This window comes from Spinacia oleracea, chromosome 1, assembly GCF_020520425.1.
Source record: "Spinacia oleracea cultivar Varoflay chromosome 1, BTI_SOV_V1, whole genome shotgun sequence".
Classification (NCBI taxonomy): Eukaryota; Viridiplantae; Streptophyta; class Magnoliopsida; order Caryophyllales; family Amaranthaceae; genus Spinacia; species Spinacia oleracea.
Genome location: NC_079487.1, coordinates 2,206,327 through 2,228,029, shown reverse-complemented (window position 1 = coordinate 2,228,029; position 21,703 = coordinate 2,206,327). Strand labels below are relative to the sequence as shown.

Genomic DNA, 21,703 nt, shown 5'->3' with positions numbered 1-21,703 from the left:
TTATCTTTCATTTAATTGATTATGAACATATCTACATTATTTTTACTACTAACGTACATATTATAATGTTTTTTTATTTACTAAATTAATCGAATCAGGCAACTGAATTATCGAAGACGCCAAAACATAGTATTACAATTCAAAACTTTTTTACCAAAAAAAGAAAGTTGAATCTAGGGGTGGGTTTACACAGTGGGTGATGGAGCATGGATGAATTTTATTTTGTGCTCGGCCTCTCGAGACGGGGAATGGGAGGAGTGGGTAGGAGTTAAATGATAAAAAAACGAGGTAAATAAAGCGAGTATTAAGTGAGTATGACTACCGAAAGGAAGGGTGAATGAAATAACTTTATGTTGACAAGGGTGCTGATTGGGGATGAAAATAATTTAGTCCATGTACCATTATTTGGTTTAAAATTTTTAAAATAAATAAGACACTGAAAGGGGGAATAACAATTTATTCGTCATTTTTTAAATTAAGAGAATATCTATAAGCACTATTTTAATGATAATTGTCTACCAGATTTTCATATAAATTTATATTTAGATTATACTAGTTGTTACCTACTATCATAATTATTTTCTAATAAGTAATTATGAATTACTAATTTAACATAATATTTATCTCTATAATATTTTTTATTTATATTTAATAATTGTCGGAAATGTCTTAGACATAATTACTTTAAAGATTGGATTAATATTTACAATTTTTCCTATAATTTATATACAGAGTAATCTAATTCTTGCTTTTATTAGTTTTTTAATTTTACAGTAGTGCATTAGCATGGACACAGACCAACAACCATTAGATTTGGAACCCCCTTTGTTTGTTCACAAATTCTTATTTACAATGGGTGTACAATAAATATTGTACACCGGAGTAAAAGTTAACTCAAAATGCTTAAAAGTTAAGCATATATATGTAAAAGTTATCTATTTTTCAGTGATAAATTTTTTCATTTTAGTAAAACTTATTTCTGCAAAATAACTAATAATGTATAAAATTAATCATTTAAGCCTTTAAAATATTTATCTATCAATTTTTTTTTACTAATATAAAAGTTAATCAAAACTAGGTTAAAGTTACAAAAAAAAGGGTTAAAGTTATCCTTGGTGTACAATGAACTAGTATTGAAGCCCGTGCGATGCACGGATTTGTCAATTTTCGTACATTTTTGTCTTATTATATCATCGTATATAAATAGGTGTTTTATAAATTATACATATAATAGAAATAGAAAGTTAAAATAGGTGCCTTTTCAAGTTGGAGTATAAATATGTTCTTAATATTTAAAATGTTTATGCATAAGACACACGTAGAAAAACCGAATTATGAAATAGTTAGTTCAATAATGGTAAACCTCGAGTTAGTTATTCATGTGATTTTGAAAAAAAAAATCTTTTTTAAAATAAAAGCTTTAAGATAACTCCCTAAAATTATCTTATTCAACCCCCGCTATAGTGTTTTTTTAAAATAAAATACTTCGTACTTTAGAAAGATCTACCCCTCACCGGCCTCACGTAACTCTTTTTGTTATCTTGTGTCGTTTAAAGGGGATAAATAAGCACCCAATATACAACAATTCTATCTTTATTTTTTTTAAATGGAGTACTTATTTATCTTTTTGTTCCTAGCAAAATTAATCGAGCCACAATTGCGGGGATGAGAATCGATCCCAAGATCACCTGGAACCAGGAGGGAAGCTCTAACCAACTGAGCTATTCCCCACTCTCAATCGACAAACCTTTATAATTGTGCGTGTGTATAGCTTGTCTTTTGGATTGTATTCTAGTTTCAGGCAATTGTAACGACTTCCAATACAATAATTCTAATACTACTACATAATTTGACTCCCTCATGATGTAATTTAGTCGGATTTATTTTCGTACAATAATAAATTGTAGTTAGCATAAAAATAAATTATAAATGCCAAATGCCATGAGATCCAATGTACAAAAAAAAATGAATAAAAAATAAATGGAATCCTTAACATTTAGGTAATTGAACATTTATTATCAATAACTACAATGAGATTGCTTTTAAAAAAAAACATATAATAACATCTAACTATACAAGTAAATTCCTTCTTAAAATTCTTGATGCACTTTTGGAACTTTTTGGAACTTTTGCTTGCATGAGTTGTATGCCGTTTTCCTTGTAGCCATAGAATTATATCACATTGTGTCCAAAGTAATGGTCTTCCTTAAATCAATTTATCAATTGTTTTAGCTTGAGCTAAAATACTTTGGCCATGACATTTGGCGATCTTCCGGCTTTTGTCTTTCTACTACTGTCCATCTCGGGTTTGCGGTTGATATGACCAATGGTATCTTGCACAATTGATTCTTGGTTGCCTCTTTTATCCTGCACCGTCCACAAATAGATATCAAACACTACAAAGCAAGTTACAAATATTTTAGCACCAAAACAGAACAATGACATACGAAGTATTATGTCAATGGCAGGGTAAGATATATGAAGCCTAACAAAACAGTTGAATATCACTCAAAGAAATTAGTCTATTGATACACTAATCTAATTTCCAAAGAGAACTCAATTAAGGGATTTATTTATATTATAATTGAAATGCACAAGTAATTAGAACTTACGGAAGTCAAGGAACTAAAGAAACAAACCATCCACACCGCCCGAATGGCCTGAAATGACCCATTATTGAGAGAAATTTGAACCCGATCCGAATGACCTGAAATGACCCATTATTTTTAGTAATATTAAGTTTTACAATATTTCTGATATTTTTTCACACGACTCAAAACCAAACCTGATCCATTGACCCGAATTGCCGCCCCTTTACACAACAATGCCACAAATTTGAACATTCTCTAAAGCACAAAACACCTTCCATGGCAATGAAGAACCTCATTGAACAAAATATAAACGAACCCGAAAAACCATTCAGTCACAGGAGATTTCAAGTAACAACATTTGTGCAATATAGGATATTCAAATATCAAGGGTGTATAGCATAAACCAATAATAAGAACACAAATACTTAAAAAAACTTCTTCATCATCATCAATTTACAGAATATCACGAATCTTTTTATTTTTTGATCAATAAAATGTTGAACCGATTGGCTTAAATTCATGTAAAAATATAGATTCTATCAATTTGATTAATACCATATCAAAATAAATCCCCAAACCCCCCAGAAAATCACTACTTTAATCAACTTGATTATTGAATCAAACAACAAACCCCGGAAACTCAAACACACAATATGTAATGTAGGATTTGGGGACATCACCTATTTTTAGGTTTTTCTGAGTTCTTCATGAATCTTAGTTCTTTAACTCAAAAGGGAAGCCAAAACTACAGATGGGTTCGAAGAATTCCAGTGCCCTAGAAAATCAATTTCAATCTGGAATAACTGAAAAAATTAAGAAAACGAAAGTAAAAGGGAAATAGGGTTCATCACGATTGATCTTACCTTCAGACTGCATTTAGTTTTTAGCAGGGGAAATTTGAAAATTCGGTAAAAGTGTAGAACATCAGAGCTTTCTCAAAGGTTTGTTTTTTTGTTTCCTAGTACAATGTGAATTTATGATCGATATCTTAATAAAATTTTGGTGGAATCTATCTTTATCCTACTTTCTTCCGATTTAATCATGCTAAAACTCTAATATTTTTTTTTTAAAATAAACCTAAAATATTAGTTAATGATATGCGATGACGTGGAAATCCTACTTGGACGCTCTATTTGATCTCCAAAAAAAAACCTTTTATATATATATATATATATATATATATATATATATATATATATATATATATATATATATATATATATATATATATATATATATATATATATATATATATATATATATCACAAATTCTTACGGAGTATTTACAAAGGTTGTACAATAAATATTGTACACTAGAGTAAATGTTAACTCTAAATGCTTAAAAGTCAAGCTTATATATGTAAAAGTTATCTATTTTTTTGTGAATTTTTTTTCATTTTTAATAAAACTTATTTCTTCAAAATCACTAATAATGTATAAAATTAATCATAAAACCCTTTAAAATGTTTATCTATCAACTTTTTTTTACTAATATAAAAGTTAATTAAAACTAGGTTAAAGTTACAAGAAAATAAGTAAAAGTTATATTGGTGTACAATAAATTTATTGTGCACCTTGTGCGCGCAAGATCTTTTGTATATATATATATATATATATATATATATATATATATATATTAGATTTATCGTCCACCTTATGCGCGTAAGACTTTTTGTTATTTATTTGAAGGTCTTGCAAAACCCAAAAACCTCAGTTCATGCTTTCTGGTGTTATCGACTTCCTTTGAGTTTCTACCCTTTGCTTCCCCTTTCTGTTCGCAATAATAATTCATCGATTGCAATTTCTTCAAAGGATAAAAAATGGAGGAACAACACATAGAAGAGGTGAAATCATTCAAAGAGCTTAATATATGTGAGTCCTTAATTGAAGCTTGTGATAGATTAGGATGGACTGCTCCTACTAAAATTCAAGCCGATTCCATTCCTCATACTCTTGAAGGTATGCCTCTTCATGATTAATTGTTGTTAATTGACTATATTATTTGATTAATTGTTTGAATTGGGTGTTTGTTTGTCTTTGAATTTATGAGGTTAATTGTCCTTGTTTGATTTTGGAGTGACTTGATGAATGCAGGAAAGGATATAATTGGGCTTGCACAGACTGGGTCTGGTAAAACTGGGGCTTTTGCATTACCCATAATTCAGGCTTTATTGGATGAAAAATCACCTCAGCCTTTCTTCGGTTGCGTGCTTTTGCCAACTCGGTAAGCTTTTGTTGTGTTATTGGTGGTTAATGGGTTTTAATTGACATTGTTGATCTACCAGGACCCTTATATTTAATGCCTGATTTTGGAAATGTCGAATTTCGCATTACCTTTTGCTGTTTGTTTTCATGCATGTTGTTCCACTCTGTTGTTTCTGCAATATTGTGTTTTGTTTTAGGTGAATTTAGAAATTCTGAATTGGAATCTTCTCGAACCTGCATACAGAGTATGTTGCAAGTTTACATTTGATACTATACAATCTATACTCCTTTCTACTGAATGTTTTAATTTGAATTACTTACAATTGCCACAATAAGGCTACACATGCTTGATCCAGCATATATCCACCTTCTATTGAGCCTTGAATGATCACTGCGGTAGTGGTTGTTACTTTATATTTCATTATTTGTTGACCTTTGAAGGTTAGATTTTTAATGGTATCCCTTTTCTTTTCTGTTTGAGTTACTCTTCCAATTGGAATTTAGTGCTCATTGGTTTACAACGTAATGCACTTCCATTAGGCTAACGTATGATGTCTCTCTGATCTTATCCTTTTGTATGTGCAATTAGGGAGCTTGCAATCCAAATTTCTGAACAATTTGAAGCTCTAGGAGCTAGCATTGGATTAAGAACTGCAGTGGTAAGCTTTTTTAATGAGTTGATTACCTTTCATTTGTGCTCTTTGACTTGAAATAGTCCTCTACTTTGTGGAGCTTTTTGTTTGGCCATGTATGAAATCTTGCGATATTTTTTTTTTGGCAAATAAAGTTATTTTATTACCAAAAGGAGAGGCTAGCAAGAGAACTAGCACAGTGTTAGGCACAAGCCACCAGAACACCAAAAATCAACAAGCACAAAGCTAAACACTAGCAAAAATAGACACCTCTAACACAAACTCAGCACAGCAGCTTCTGACTATCAGTGGCCCTACAAGCCACCCTAAACTGAATATCATGCACTAAATCAGCAGGGCTTCTGCATTGTTGGTTAAACACCATCTCATTTCTCTGAAGCCAAATTCCATAAATGCTTTCAGAGAAGAACATCAGCAGCAATTTATATCTATCACCAATTCTTTTAGTAGCTTTCAAGATCCAAGCAAGTTCCTGATCAAATGGAGCAGGATTTCTGTGAAACTGCAACTGTTGGAGGACCTTTCCCCACACAGCAGCAGGATAAGAACACTCAAAAAATAAGTGACCAGTAGATTCAGGCATAGTTGAGCAAAGTGGACAACTGTTAGCAGTGACAATCTTCCAAGCTAGCAGCCTATCTCTGGTGGGGAGTCTGTTCCACAGTGCAAGCCAAGTGATAAACACACTCTTAGGGGAAGCTTTATTATTACAGACCACTCTTTTCCAGGGAACTTTGTCATGAACACCAAGGAGATGTTTATACATCAGTTTAATAGAGAATTTCCCTTTCTGCACAACAGCATTCCATCCACCAACATCATCAATCAGAGTGTGAGAATCCAGAATCTTCCTCAGTGACCAAGAGATTGTAGCTGGCCATTGAGTGAAAAGAGGCATGTTTTTTATGTAATAGGTGTGAACCCATCTGCTCCACAATCTGTCTTTTTTGTGAGTTATAGCCCAAAGCAGCTTAGCCACAACAGCTTTATTCCATAGCCCCATTTCCTTGAGGTTCCACCCACCAGCACTTCTAGGAAGACATAGAGAATGCCATGCCACCAGAGATCTTTTGGAAGGATCAGTAAGACCAGTCCAAAGGAAAATCCTACAGTAGTTCTGGATTTCCTTTAACACTTTCTTAGGCAAAATAAAGATTTGACACCAGAAAGCTTGCAAACTAAGCAAGATTGCTTGAACCAGTTGAAGTCTACCAGCATAAGAGAGATGCCTAGCTGTCCAAGACTTAGCTCTAGCCACCACCTTGTCAATTAAAGTTCTGCATTGGTTATAAGCCAGTTTTTTAGTAGAAAGTGGAACACCAAGATACCTAAAGGGGAAATGCCCCTCTAGAATATGAACTGCATCAAGAATAGCTGATTTGGTAGCAGCAGGAACCCCACCAATGTAAATGTTACTCTTGTCCAAGTTAGCTTCAAGACCTGAAGCTCTTGAAAAATTATTGAAAGCAGCAAAAAGCATCTCAACTGGCAGAGTATCAGCTCTTGAAAACATAAGAAGATCATCAGCAAACATCAAGTGTGTGAGGGCCAACTTTTCACACTTAGGGTGGAAATTGAAATCTGGCAGAGTCTGCAGCTGCTGTAAGTGTCTTGTAAGATATTCCATACCAATAGCAAAGAGAAATGGAGACATTGGATCACCCTGTCTCAATCCCTTTTTTGCTCTAAAGGGTTGTGATGGCTTCCCATTGATCAAAATGCTATAAGAAACAGTAGAGATACAGGTGAAAACCCACCTCACAAAGCACACAGGAAACCCAAGTTCCACCATAACACTTTTCAGAAAAGACCACTCAATGGAATCATAAGCTTTCTTCAAATCCACCTTTATGAGACACCTTGGAGAGATGTGAGTTCTGGTATAACCTTTGATCAGCTCAGTTGTTAGGAGAATATTATCAGAGATTTGCCTGCCAGGTATAAAACCAGATTGAGCTTCATTCACAACATCACCAATAACACTCTGCATCCTGGTTGTGAGAATCTTTGCCACTAGCTTATAGATAACAGTACAGCAAGCTATAGGCCTAAAATCCTTAACCTTAGAAGGGTTAGGAACCTTAGGAACAAGAGTAATGGAAGTACAGTTGAATTGAGGCAGCATAGTGTTAGTTCTGAATACTTCAAGTACAGCTTTATACACATCAGCCTTAATAACATGCCAAGTTCTTTTAAAGAAAACAGCATTAAACCCATCAAGGCCAGGGGCTTTGTCATCACCAATCCCCTTAAGAGCTTGGTCAATTTCTAAAGTGGTTACCTCTCTGGATAGCCATTGTTTAGCAGGAAAACTGAGAGTACTACCACTTCTCAAAGTAGGAATGTGGACTGCAGGCAAGGACTGAGCAGCTGACCCAAGCAATTTTTTATAAAAACCAACAAATTTCACCCTGAATAGCATCAGCTTCAACCAATTTGTTTCCACAATCATCAAACAGAACTGTAATCCTGTTTTGTCTATTCCTTTCCTTGACAGAAGAGAATTGAAGAAGAAATGATGATTAGAGTCCCCCACTTGGAGCTATTGAATTCTTGATTTTTGCCTCAAAGCAATTTCATCCACCCTAAGCCATTTCCTCAAATTATCAGTGCAAGTTTTCTCTTGTTCAAACAACTCAGGAGAAGGAGTAGTTTGAAGAGAGGTTTGAACTATCTCTAGCTGAGATCTAGCCATTTCAATTCTCTCTTTGATGCCAGCAAACTCTTCTGAATGCAGTATTTTCAACTTGTGCTTCACAAGATTCAATTTAGACCATAACCTAAACATAGCAGAACCTGTTTTCCCACTGGTACCCCAACTATTCTCAATCAGAGAACCAAACTTACTATGATCTGCAAGGTAATTCAGAAATCTAAAAGGTTTGCCTCCCTCCACTTTATCAGGCAAACAGTTCACCAAGAGTGGAGAGTGGTCAGAAATGGAAGAGTTGAGGTATTGAATAGGAACACCACTAAACTTATGGATCCAGCCAGCATTACCAAGCCCCCAATCAATTCTACTAGCTGTTTTCCCATCACCGGAGCCTTTATGCCATGAGAAATAGTGACCCACACTTTGTAGGGGACAAAGACCAGCAGTCACAATAAACTCATTAAAATCTTTGGTTTCAGCAATATAAACCTGAGAACCATTAATCCTATCAGTGTCAGACAAGAGAGAATTAAAGTCACCAGATAAGAGCCAAGGGTGAGAACCAACACTAGGGAGAAGAAGCACAAGGGAGTGCCAAAGATCCTTCCTAGTTTCAATGGTATGCAAACCATAGACTGCTGTAAAGAAGAAAGAAACATCACCAGTTCTATCCCTAATCACACAATGCAAAAACTGCTCATGAGAATGCAGAATTGACAGATCAACTTCTGATTGTTGCCAACCCAACCAGATCCTGCCTCTAGGATTCAAGCTATAATTGTTCCCCCAACTCCAGTGTCTACCAAGTTTAGAAGACAACCTAGGAAATTTAGCTATTTTTACTCTAGTTTCTAATAAAGCAATGATATTAACATTGTTAACTTGCAACAGATGCTTTACCTCAGAAGCTTTAACAGGATCATTAAAGCCTCTCACATTCCAAGTACATAAGTTAACCTTCTTCATGAGGTTCATGTGAGGTATTCTGCACAATCACACCATCACTATCCATTTCTCCAGAGATCTCCTTGAATCACAAATCACCAGAGAGCACAGTGAAAGGATTACTAGGGCTCAAATTCCTCATCCTGCTAGGTCCCCTAGTTCTCCTTGTTACAATGTTCCACTCTTGGCCACTAGTTTGAACTACAGGTGGATCATAATAAGGAGTAAGGATCCCCCCTGTCTGTTGCTGTGGGGCTGCAACATGCTGCTGAGTTGGCTTAGCCACCCAAACCTTCTTTACAGCTGGTTTAGGAGCTACTTTAGAGGGCTTGGTACAATCATGGCCTGCTGTATTGCACTTTTTACAATAGAGGGGTTTCCAATCATACACTACAGCCTGCTTGAACATAACTCCCCTAGCATCTTCAATCCAAACATGGTCTGGTAGCACAGTAGTAATATCCATCTCAATCAAAACCCTGGCAAATGAAACTCTCTCCTGTTTTGTTGTACACTCTTCAGCACACAAGGGAACCCCCAACAAACTACTGATCCTACTGAGAGAATCACTCCCCCAGCAATGCAAAGGCAAATTAGGAAATTTAACCCACAAGGGGATCACTTTGAGAACCTCCTCATAGAAGTTGAAATCTGCTGCCCAAGGCTTAATGATCACTGGCTTACCATAAAAGGTGTAAGGATCCCCTGCAACAATGCGATTCTTATCCTCAATGCACTCAAATCTAATGATAAAGTACCCTTCATCATGAAAAAACACTTGAGGAGTAGCAACTTCACTCCACACAGCAGCCATAAATCTCCTTACAGAGGCCAAAGTTGGTGATTCTCCTACAACATACATAACTAAAGAAGCCTGCCATTTATCAGCCATAGTGGCAAGCTCAGATTGCTGCAGTTGTGCTACTTTTTTCCCATCTTTAACCAAAGGTGTCACAAATTCCAGGGGAGCTCCTTTGGAAGCAAGCTTAGCCCCAGCAAATAGATTCACCCATGGTTCCTTAATAGTTCCCCCCTCCTTAGGAACCTGTGTCGAACCACTAGGAGAAGCTTGATGCTTCAATGGTTGACCAATAACACCCACATGACCAGAGTTTCGAAAAATAGAGTCCGTACTACACTGTGGAATCAAACTCCCCTCCCCAGTGAGCCCCAACGATTGATTCAAAGCAATAATGGTGTCATGAAGAGCTTTAGGAATCATACCAGCCGATGAGTGCACTAGATTGGAGTAAACAAGTTCTTCATTCTCAAGGTTCGTCGCGCTATTTGCAGCAACTGGGTTCGATTTTTGGCCCCCTTCTGGAACCAAAAGAGACTCATTTCTAGGTTTAGACTGGGCGGAATCATCCTCCGAAGCCATTGGTGAAGTTACAATCAAGCTAGCCTTCTTCTTCTTCGCCATTGGTGAAGGTGGCGCACGTTAGTAAACACCCTTAACGTACACCCTCTCAGCTTGAGAGAGAAGAAAGCTATTTCTCGTAATTGTTAAACTTGCGATATTATTTATAGAGCAACTCTATCATAAATATTATTCGAGGAATTTAGTTGTTACTTAGACTAATTTCGATACCAAATGAAAGAATGGAAGTAATTGCCTTCTTTGTTGCGAGTCACATGGTTTTACTTGCGTTCGAAAGCAAGTTCGATGGCTATATGGTTTCACAGATGCTGACATCATCATATCTTTTTTGTAGCTTGTTGGTGGAGTGGACATGAACCAGCAACAACTTGCTCTTGGAAGACGGCCTCATATCGTAGTACGTGGTCATTCACATATGTTTTTTTTTTGTAGTATGAGTACATGGTATACATTGTTCCAGGATTTTGAATAAATAAATGACTAAATTTTGAAACTTGCCTTAGATACCATACTAATGACCTATGTTGTAACTAGTAAATGAACTGATTCTAGAAACTCATGCATATTTTGTATGTACGTCCACCTAATTTGAATGTATACCACTATAAGTGTGGACTGTGGAATATTACATAGAAGTGTCTTGGAGCATCTAAAAGTTTGATACTGTCATGACTTTTAAGTTAGATTCGTTATTGTAAATAGGTCGATGTTATTGAATGTATTTTGTCGGGTTTTCCTGATTAAATGTTTGGTACACATTTGTGACAAACCTGCCATTGCGTTTAAGTTCTAAAAGACTGCTAATTTTATCATAAGTAGTTAGCTAGAGCCATAGAATCTTAGTTTTAAAAGGCGTAAGGCGCAAAAGTCCCCGGAGCCTACGCGCAAGGAGAAGGTACGTGCCTTTCGTACACAAGATGCACAATTTTTTCAAAAATCAAATTGTATTACTTGTTGTCACAAAAGGGTAAAGTAGTAGCTACGGTAAAATTAAAAGCCTTTTTGAGGAAAAAAGTCAAACAAAAAGGGGACTAAGGAAGGTTGCAATGCATTTAGATTCTTAAAAGAAGTGCATCACACCTTACATAAAAAAAAATTACTTTAAAATAGAAAGAAGGAGGAGTTTACTCGTTGAAAGAGATGAGGAAAAAATGGAAAACTTGGGTTTTCTCTCTTCTATTTTCAATATAGTAAATTCTAACCGTTAGGGAGCCATTAAAATCACGTTGCGTTGGCCTTTTTTTTAAAAATAAATATTACCTGTCAAAAATTGGAGCCTTATATCACAAGCCGCTGTGCCTTGAGCCTGGGAAAAGGTGCAAAGGCGCGCGCCTTTTGGAGGGTGCCTGAGCCTGTCATGGCTAGGCTCTAGGACCTGTTCCTTGAGCCTAGGCGCGCTTTTTAAAACTAAGCATATAATTTAAATAGAGGTCGTAGATGAACATAGTGTGCTTAATTAAAGTCTTGACATTTTCTGTACTCTTTCCCTCTTGCAATTAAATAACTAGTTGAGTCTTAACATATGTGTATCACAAAAATAGATGAGTCAGAGCTCCTGGTAATCTCCACACTTAATCTCCACACTTTTCTCGACACATAATGAAATGAGCAGAGAGAAAACCCTAAATTTTCTCCCTTTTTTCTTGTCTCTTTCAGACAACGACGAGTCATGTAAACCCCTCTTTTATTTTAAAGTAACACCTTTTATCTAAGATGTGATGCACTTCTTCTGAGAATTTAAATAAAGAGTGAATGGCTAAAAAGTTACACGAAACTTCCTTAGTCCCGGTGCTGCTTCTTTTTTTTTCTCTCTCTCTCTCAAAAAGGCTTTTTGTTTTATTGTATTACTTTTTACCCCTTAATGAATTATGACAATAAGTATACTATTTTGATTCTTTCGTGGAAAATAATTACCACAAAAGAATAAAGTAAATTGCGTGCCTTGCATACAAAAGGTGTGCGCCTTCTACAGGGATTTTTTTGCCTTCGTACACCTCACGCCTTTTAAAACTAAGTACTTAAAGAGAAACAGTCTGGTTGGATTTTTTTAAAGATTCGCCTCGATATACATTTTATAAAAAATCAAATTCTATAATGCTCGCTTATAGATAATTAAAGATATTAATGGTTGTCGTTGTGTTTTGTGAAGTGTAAAAGTCAAATCGTGTAAACTATAAAAAAACAGGAGTAATATCTGTTATGAATCAGATGCTGTTTTGCTTTCATCTTTGTCGAATTAGGTATTTACTCCTAGTTTTTAAATGCAAGCATGACTTTTATTTGTATTTGTTGTTTGGGAACTTTATTAACCTTGGAATGTTTTTCCCATTTCTGAAATAATTCAGTTATTCACCCTGCTCTTATAATACATTTGAGATAGTAATCATGATATAGCAGCAGGTATAGAATGACAGAAGCCTTGTAAGGGGGCACTTGGTTCAACATTGGAATCAAGTATGGGGTTAGATATTAGACACGTGGGTTTAGAATGAGTTATACCTACATACCCATACCTTAATCCAGGTGTTTGGTTAACCAAACTAATTGAAAATCAATTTTCTGTTTTTTATTTTTTTCAGTTTTGCTTCTTCAGCCCCTTCTCTCCTTCTCCTCCTCCCTTCCTCCATGGGGACAATAATGCTGCTCGGCTGCTCCTCCAATAGAACATTGTCTTTCTTCAAAAGAAAAATGACGCTTCTTCTTATGACCATTGAAACTCAAATTAATCTTAATTATTGAGTTTGTCCATTAAGAATTTTGGATCTGAAATTTTTAGCGGCCAACACCATACCTTACAGTCAAAAATTGATGATTTTTATTGTCCAAAATGAAGTGATGATTGTTATATTTTTTTTGTTCTTTTTTCTTTTCTAGCCATGGTAATGCCATGGTTGATGAGGAGATGATCTTCATCATTCCAGTTTTATTCTATTTGTTAGATTAAGTTTGTTGACAGGGGAGGAAGAAGAAAGGGCGAATGAGCATTGAACATTTTTTGGTTTTTATTTTTTATTTTTTAATTTTTTAAATAAAATTGATTCCAAGCTCATGGGTTTGGCTCATACCCACCTCCCCCCAAGGTATCAAATTTTTAAAAATATTGAACCAAATATCAAGTAAGAGTTTGGTTGATTCTAAACACATATCTGATTCCAAAAATGGTTAAACCAAACGCCCCCTAAAGTTTCTTGGGGCTTCTTAGCCTGATACCGTTATTGGTTAATACAAGTTAATCAAGCTTGGACCAAAGCTTAGTGTTTTGTGTAGACTTAGGATAGGGGATCTGCCTTTTATGTGTTGAGTGATAGTAAGGTATATAGATGGGCTCAGTCTTCTTATATTTTTATCTCGTCGTACATCATTGAACTCCCAAGTAAGCTGCCATAATTTTACCCCCCCCCCCCCCCCAAAAATGAAAGAAGATCTGCATGATAAATGGGCCATAAGATGACTAGCAATTTCTCTATTAGAGATTAGTCAAAGCTTCTAGGCTAGTACATTGATAGAAGATGACAGAAAAGGCATATGTGGGCTACAATACTTGGTTCAATAAAAAATTAAGACGATCCTTTAAATGATCTTGTTCCATTATTTCGTTTGTTATCTTATTTGGATGATTCATAGTTTCACAAAATTAGTTCTTGCTTTAATTATCTGTCTTCTTTGTCATTTGTTTTTCTTTTTTCTTTTTTATAGGTGGGAACGCCTGGACGCCTTATGGATCATTTGACTAATACCAAAGGTTTTTCACTTCGTACCTTGAAATATCTGGTATGTTCCACTGGTAAAACAGGTCGTGCTAGTATATTCAGTAGTCTCCTTTATCCTTGTGTTTCTGTAAGTCTAGTCTTGCCTAGCTGAATGACTTGGATTTTGTCCTGTGTTTTATCCCTTAGGCCTGTTCTCTTCAACTTGAATATCTCAATTCTTTAATTATCACAACATTTCCAAGTGGATGGGTTGGTACATATAAAGAGTTTTGGATCAGAAGACCCCATGGGTTTAAAAAACTGTGTGAAATAAAGTGGGGTGGTTAACTGGTTAAGGACTAAGGCTCCGTTTGGTAGGGCGTAAAACGTTTTCATGGAAAACGATTTTCCCCTTTTCAATCATTTTACATTGTTTGGTTGGGTAAGGGATGTAAAACAATTTTCCATTACTCCTTCAAAGGTGGAAAACCCTTTTCCATTTGAAAGGGAGGGAAACCACTTTTCCTTCTTTCTTCCTTACCTCCCTCTCCTTTCTTCCCCTCAATCTTCACCATCTTCTCCCATTTTCCTTTAAGTTACCAAACAAAGGAAAACTAGTTTGGAATTGTGTTTTCCCTTGAAAAATGTTTTCCATGGAAAATCATTTTACAATGAAAACGTTTTACGCCTTACCAAACGGAGCCTAAGGGTAAACTGGTTAAGGACTAAGGGTAAACTGGTTAAGGACTAAGGGTAAACAAGTGGGGTGGTTAACTGGTTAAGGACTAAGGGTAAACTTGTAACTTATTCTTTTGAATACATCCCAAAAAAGAATTGTTGCAATACTTGTGAAACTTCCCAAAATAGAAGGGTTGCAACAAATAAAGAACGGGGATATATTTAGTAGAAGTTGGTTGTATTCGGTAGAAATCAGTTTTAACCACGCAATAAAATTAGTTTTAATCTATAAACATAATTTCAATGCCTTAAATATAAGCTAAAGGGAATAGGGCTTTAGTCTCATCATCTATAATCCTAACTTATCCAATTTGTCTTTGAGACAGAATAATGGCCATATTTTCTCTTAAAATCTTTAAAAGGTCGTTGTGAGTTGGCTGGGAACTTGGGGCATTTGGTACGGAGTAGACTTGAAACCGAGCACGGACTTGGAAAAACGACATAGAGCCAAGCTGTTTAACTTGCAAAACCATCTCCAAGTGTACAGATAATGTAGTTCCATAATTCCATCCTTTCGTCTCAGTTTCATTTATATAAATAATTAAAAATTTCTTTTGTCGACTGTTTGGTTTATATTTGACGTGACAGATCATATTTGCTGTCACATAAAGAGTTTCTCCTTTCCCGTTCATTTTTCATAATAATGCTGATGGTCGCCGTATGATGATATGTGAGGAAAAGAGGTTGGTTTTATTGCAAGATGGAGCGCTTATTATGTGATAGAGAGAGTGAAATATTTTGAAACAACCTTTCTCCTAGTTAGCTAACTAAGCATAAGTTGCTACGATGGTGCAAATGTTCACATTCACTTAGCTTAGCATTAAATAACCACGACTTAGTCATGCTTTACAATTTACAATAATGCCATGCTTTACATACATATTCTTTGTAACCCCGGCCCGAGGCCACTAACTTTATATCCCTCCATTTCTAGATAAGGTCGAGAGAGGGGGAATAACAACGAATATTTCTTTTTTCCCGTCTTGTTCTCCATGTTTCTTGTTTGAAACTTGTCTTACGTTGTTGCCTAAACTTCTGATGCCCAAACCCAGTTCAAATTAATATTTTTTCATCGTTGAATAGTGAATACTGCTACATTCATGCCTAGTCTCAATATAATTTTGATGATAAGACACATAAATTAAAGGTATTTTTCGTTTCTTGCGTCAATTGAAGTATTTCGTTTCCGTTGTTTATTTTTCTTAATTGTTCTTGGAAACATAAAGAGAATTTTAAAAGTTGGATATCTTGCACCTTATTCTTTGAGCTACACCACTCTGCTTGAGAATCTTGTTGTTCTTTAGAATCTTGTTGATCTGTGCCAAAGGAATAGTTGCTTCTTGTTTAGTGTCTATGTAGTTCACAAAGATATGTTAGGTACTAGTATTGTATGTGTGGATTTCATTTTTTTGTTTATTTTGTTTTGATTTTGCCGCATTCATATTAGTATTTAGTGATTGGTTCCTATTGTCTGCAGGTGTTGGATGAGGCTGATAGATTGTTGAATCAGGAATTTGAAAAGGCACTTGATGATATTTTAAAAGTTATTCCTGTTAATAGGAGGACTTATCTGTTTTCTGCCACTATGACAAACAAGGTAAAAATGTGATATAATTGGTTTTGTTCTTTTTTAACCTTTTCAGAAGATGTTATAGCATAAGGGGAGACTCTTAGGTTACTCTTAAAGAGAAAGAAATATTAAGAGTTAGCTTTTAGGTGAGAAATGGGAGACTTTTAATTAGAGTTTATTATAGAAAGTTCTGAAATAAGAGCTAGCTCTTATAAATAAGAGCTAGTTGTCACGTGTTGACTATTTCCAAGCACGCATCCCACTAGCGTCACAGTCCCGTCGGATCACTAGTCAAGGCTACCCGATGTTTTAGCTATGCTAAGTGTGCTACGAAATTGGCTAAGCAAGGAAATTGTAAGCAAGAGTGTTTTGAAAGGTTTTTATATTGCTTGAGAGTGTTTACAATTGTGTTAGTTGGTTGTACAAATGAATGGGGTAGCCTATTTATAGGCACCCGAGTCCCTAAGGCCTAGAACATTCTACTCTCTCGAATATTCTACACTACTCTTTACAAGGAAGAGCCTACAATTCTCTAGATTGTTCCCATCTATAAGGGAACCCTCTAAGTACAAGGAGGTATTTAGAAGTATGTACAACAAGGTTCTAGACTTACCCTAGCTAGAACCTTCAAGAAACAACCAAGATAGAGTGCTCAAGACCCATCCAGAGCAATCTAGGACCTTCCGATGCACAACCGGAGTGACCTGCTGCAAAACCGGGACTTCTGGGCCTCAAACCCAAAATGTGGTCCGACCATCATTTTCATTGGGCCAAAATACGTGGGACCCCCAAGTTTCAGCCCATTTAGATATCGTTTGGTCCCCAAAAGGCCCATTATTACGTTACTGACACGTGGGTGTTCAAAAGCAATTTATGGCTTATTCAAAATAAACCTTTATAAGGGGTGGGTGCTGCAATTGCTGCCAGCGCCCAGGCACACTCCTACGGCCCACGTTGCTGCCTAGCGCCCAGTTCCAGCGCCCATGTCCATGCCTCATGATGCACCCCGATACCTCAACGGCCCAACTTCCGATGGAACACCACGTTGCCCGGTGGTGCCCGACGACCTTGCCGCCGCCCTTGGGCCACCCTTGGCGGTGCACCTTGATGCCTTGCCATACTTGCATGCTGCTGCATGCGATGGTGTGGAATGCCATCTGTGAGACTGTGACATAGTGCATCATTTTTTGGCATGAAAATAAAATAAGAAAGAGAGTAAGAGAGAATAAGAGCTAGTGTTAAGAGTTAGTGGCTTAGTGTATTTCCACACTTTTTGGGAGGATACTCTTATTTGGTGTTGGACCTTAGGTGGCATAGGAGAGAGATTATGAGCCATCAAAATAAGAGTCTTCCCTTATTGATGCTCTTATTGAGAAAGTACCATTGTTCATCATGAGTGTCTCCAGAAATTTGACACGTCTTTCACCTTTTTCCCCCTCTCCTTTTTGTGGCTTACTACAGCTGTTATTTCAAAAAAACAAAAATTATTGTATTAGTTGTTAAGTTATATATTTTTCAGGTGATGAGATGAGGGATATTTATGATTAGAAGGTCCTTTCTTGTTGCAGGTCAAAAAGCTTCAAAGGGCTTGTTTAAGGGACCCCGTGAAGGTCAGGTTCATACGCGTTGTGCCAACAATTTATATCTAGAAACTTATAAATCTTCTTTTTTTCCCTATCAATATGTTTTTTCTATTCAAGGTTGAGTCAGATTCAAAATATTCTACTGTCGACACTTTGAAGCAGCAATATCTTTTTGTACCTGCTAAAAACAAGGTCCCTCTTCTAACGTACTTCCCTCTCATAATGTTTTTTTTGGACCCTTTGTTATGGATGTAGTTTCCTATACTGAATACCTGGCTGTGACTGACAATTAATGATTGGAACGTTTATTTCATGTAAGGTCTGGTGTCTCATGTCTGATACATTTATGTATATTTTTAGGTGAAAGAATAAAATCAAGATATAATTGCCTTAAAAGCTTTGAAATGTTTGAATTAGTTTATTCAGTCAATGTAAGGAAATTACGGTAATTTATTTTTTATTACATGAAAGGAATTAAAGGTACAAGCACGATTGCTTCGTCATGAGATGTTTTATTGTATTATTTTTTTGGAGAAAATGTATGACTAAAATGAATCAGAGAGGGAATTTCCTCTACAACAGTTATTAGATTTCAAAGGTGTGACTACTACGTAGGCGCCCTCAACTTACGCCTAAGTACTCCACTTGTCCACTTACTCCAGCTCAACCCATCAAGATCACAGTTCATTTTATTAAAATCATGAATCATTTTGATTTTGGAATCATAGATGAAGTTGGGGATTGTTGGTTTTATTTCGAGTGTTCGCTAGAATTTTTTTGATGGCATATTTGATCCTGATATAGACATATATACATAATAATAAAGGAGCTGGCTGTTATGTTAGAGTACTGTTATTGTTCATCTTGCTCTTTAGGTCATCAAAATATGCTTATAGATTGGAGTAGTATTTTTGTCCATCTTGCTTTTGAGCCTTGTGATTACTGATTAGTATATTGATTCTGGATGTTGAAATTATTGACATCCCAAATATTTTCGAGTTGAAGCAACATCGCACTTATTTTGAACCTCTCAGACAGTCAGATCCCATTTTTTCCTGGAATCTTTCTCAGTAACTGGGTAGCTTAATTGTTTTAGCCGAGTTCAAGCCAGTGATTTTTGTTTGGGATTGAACTCATCCTTGGCTAAGACTCTCTGCAAGATTGCAACTGTATACTTACTTCTTTTATCTGAAAAAGGTTATTTTGTGTGGATCTTGAATTTGAATAATGGATTCCCTATTGCAATATAGCACAATGAAAGATTTTGTTTTATTTTTTATAGTAGTTTCATCATCAAAATGCAACATAAACCGTGTATTTGGTAACCTTACTAATGACCATATCTATGGAAATATGTAGGGAGTAAAAGCTATAGGAAAACCAATGAGGATTCAGGTGAAAGGGCACTTGCCTAGCTTTCATGTCATTGTTGCTATCACAAACATTTGTTGGGTAAAGAATTGTCAAAATGAAAATAGGAAAAAAAAAAAGTCAGCTTTCATGTCATTGTTGCTATCACAAACATTTGCTGGGTAAAGAATTATCAAAATGAAAATAGGAAAAAAATAGTCTTGGACTCTTGGAGGCATAAGCGCTTTTTCTAGTTAATGGTCTAAAACTCTAAATTTAGCGTTGTTGACTGGAAGACAAAAATAATGAAACATTGTGGGTCCCTACTTTTTTGATGCCTGTGTTGAAAGGTCTTTATTTGTTTATCCCTATTCCTTGACTTGGCTGAGATATACTGGTGTCTTTGTAAAGTGATTCAGCTTCAGATTCTTTTTTGGCTAATGGCTGTACTAAACTTGCAAATATCATGGATTATGGAATGTATCATGTTGATGCATGCTATGTAATTTACTTCAGGTTAGTCATCTATATTTCATTGTATGTTAGGGCTTGTTATTCCTTTGGATGTTTGGATGTTCTTGTCACGATTGTTTTTTTTGATCTGGCACTATGACCTAGTGCAACTTATAACCCTTTTGCTGCTTTGAAGACTTGAGGTTACATTTGTGCTTGACTTCTTTAATTCTACCACTTTTCTCATAGAAATGTTGCCTGTTTATTTGGAATGCTATCTGGCGTATATGTTATTGGAGATTTTTATTATGTCTTACTCTTTGACAAACATTTTTTTCTTCTTCTCAGGAATGCTATCTTGTATATATTTTGACGGAGATGTCTGGTAGTACTATGGTTTTCACTCGTAAATGTGATTTTACAGGCCCGTTAGCACTCATGCTTCGTAACCTTGGTTTTAGGGCGGTTGCCATCAATGGCCGCATGACTATGGTTCTTTTTTTTTATCTCTTGCTTTTGCCTTCTCTTTTAGTTATATTACCATACATTTTTCTTACGCTCGTTTTAAAAATCTTTCTGTATCAAACCTAATATGGATTGGTTGACCGCTAAGTGGAATCTTATTTTATACGTCCTTGGTCCTGAAATAAACTTCCCTGTGTGGCAGGCAAACCGACTTGGGGCACTAAACAAGTTCAAAGCTGGTGATTGCAGTATTCTCATTTGCACCGATGTAGCAAGTAGAGGGCTTGATATTCCTGCAGTGGATATGGTGATAAATTATGATATTCCCTCCAATTCCAAGGTTAGCTTTTATTGTCCTTGTAGATTAATGATTAATAAGTTACTATTAGTGCTTCCGATGTATACTGAGTGAAAACACTTCATGTGCTCCTCAGTGGAAGTGCTGAGAACATACTTATAGTTCATTTTGTAGTAATACAACGTGGACAAATTTCTGTTACAGCTTTAGTCATATGTGTTGCGACCATGGTTATGTTAGTTTGTCTCCATTGTGTCTATTTGACGATGTCTTTGCTTCAGGGTTACATTCATAGAGTAGGGAGAACAGCACGTGCTGGAAGGTCAGGGGTTGCCATCTCATTAGTAAATCAGTATGAGCTTGAGTATTTTCTGCAGATAGAGAATTTGATAGGTGAGCAACACTTCAATATTTGTGACATGCATTAATTTGTTTTTCTTCGAGGCCTTTATTATTATCTGTGATACAGGCAAAAAGTTACCGTTGCATCCTGCTGAGGAAGAGGAAGTTATGCTCCTACGGCAACGTGTTAGGCAGGCAAAAAGAATATCACATATGGTATATTTGTTTACCGTGTTCTTATGATTATTCAGTTATAGCTTTACGTTCCTTGTACGATTTAAGTTTTTTCTAAAATGTACTTTCTCTATTTTTCTAGATGCAACCCTTCTATTTTCGAGCTTGCCAATACGTAACTTCAGTCACTAATATCATAAATTATCAATAAGTAGAAATTTATAAAAAGTTGATAGTTTGAAAGTATTTATTGAAATCATTAATATCTTAAATTATTCATGTCATGTGGTGTTTGATCTGCTATGAACTTGCTAGTGGAATTGGGTAATAATCCTTCTGTAAATTTTGTATATATGAATTTGGTGCTTTACTTTCCGTAGTGAAAAGATGTTTGATATATCTTGGTGCTTCATGTCTTCCTTTCTTTAGAAATATATCATCATCTAGCATAGTTTTTGGTCTACTTGGTTGTTGACGAGGCTGGTTGGTGTTTTAATATGGCCCTTTCTTGCCTCACAGAAAATAAAGGAGGGTGGTAAGAATAAAAGAAAAGGCAGGGGAGATGATGATGGAGATGAAGTTGAGAAGTGGCAAAACATTAGCAAGGGCAACA

At 35.8% G+C, this 21,703-nt stretch overlaps 1 protein-coding gene across 1 annotated transcript; it reads left to right on the top strand.

Moving 5' to 3' along the window:
• Nucleotides 1-4,411: 4,411 nt before the first annotated feature.
• On the top strand, nucleotides 4,412-21,002 carry LOC110800880 (DEAD-box ATP-dependent RNA helicase 10-like). Its single transcript, XM_056831229.1, has 11 exons — nucleotides 4,412-4,550; nucleotides 4,686-4,815; nucleotides 5,386-5,455; nucleotides 10,763-10,825; nucleotides 14,125-14,199; nucleotides 16,333-16,452; nucleotides 17,994-18,035; nucleotides 18,126-18,200; nucleotides 20,160-20,303; nucleotides 20,479-20,616; nucleotides 20,856-21,002. The coding sequence occupies exons 1-11, from the start codon at nucleotides 4,412-4,414 to the stop codon at nucleotides 21,000-21,002; spliced, it is 1,143 nt and encodes a 380-aa protein (XP_056687207.1).
• Nucleotides 21,003-21,703: the final 701 nt, after the last annotated feature.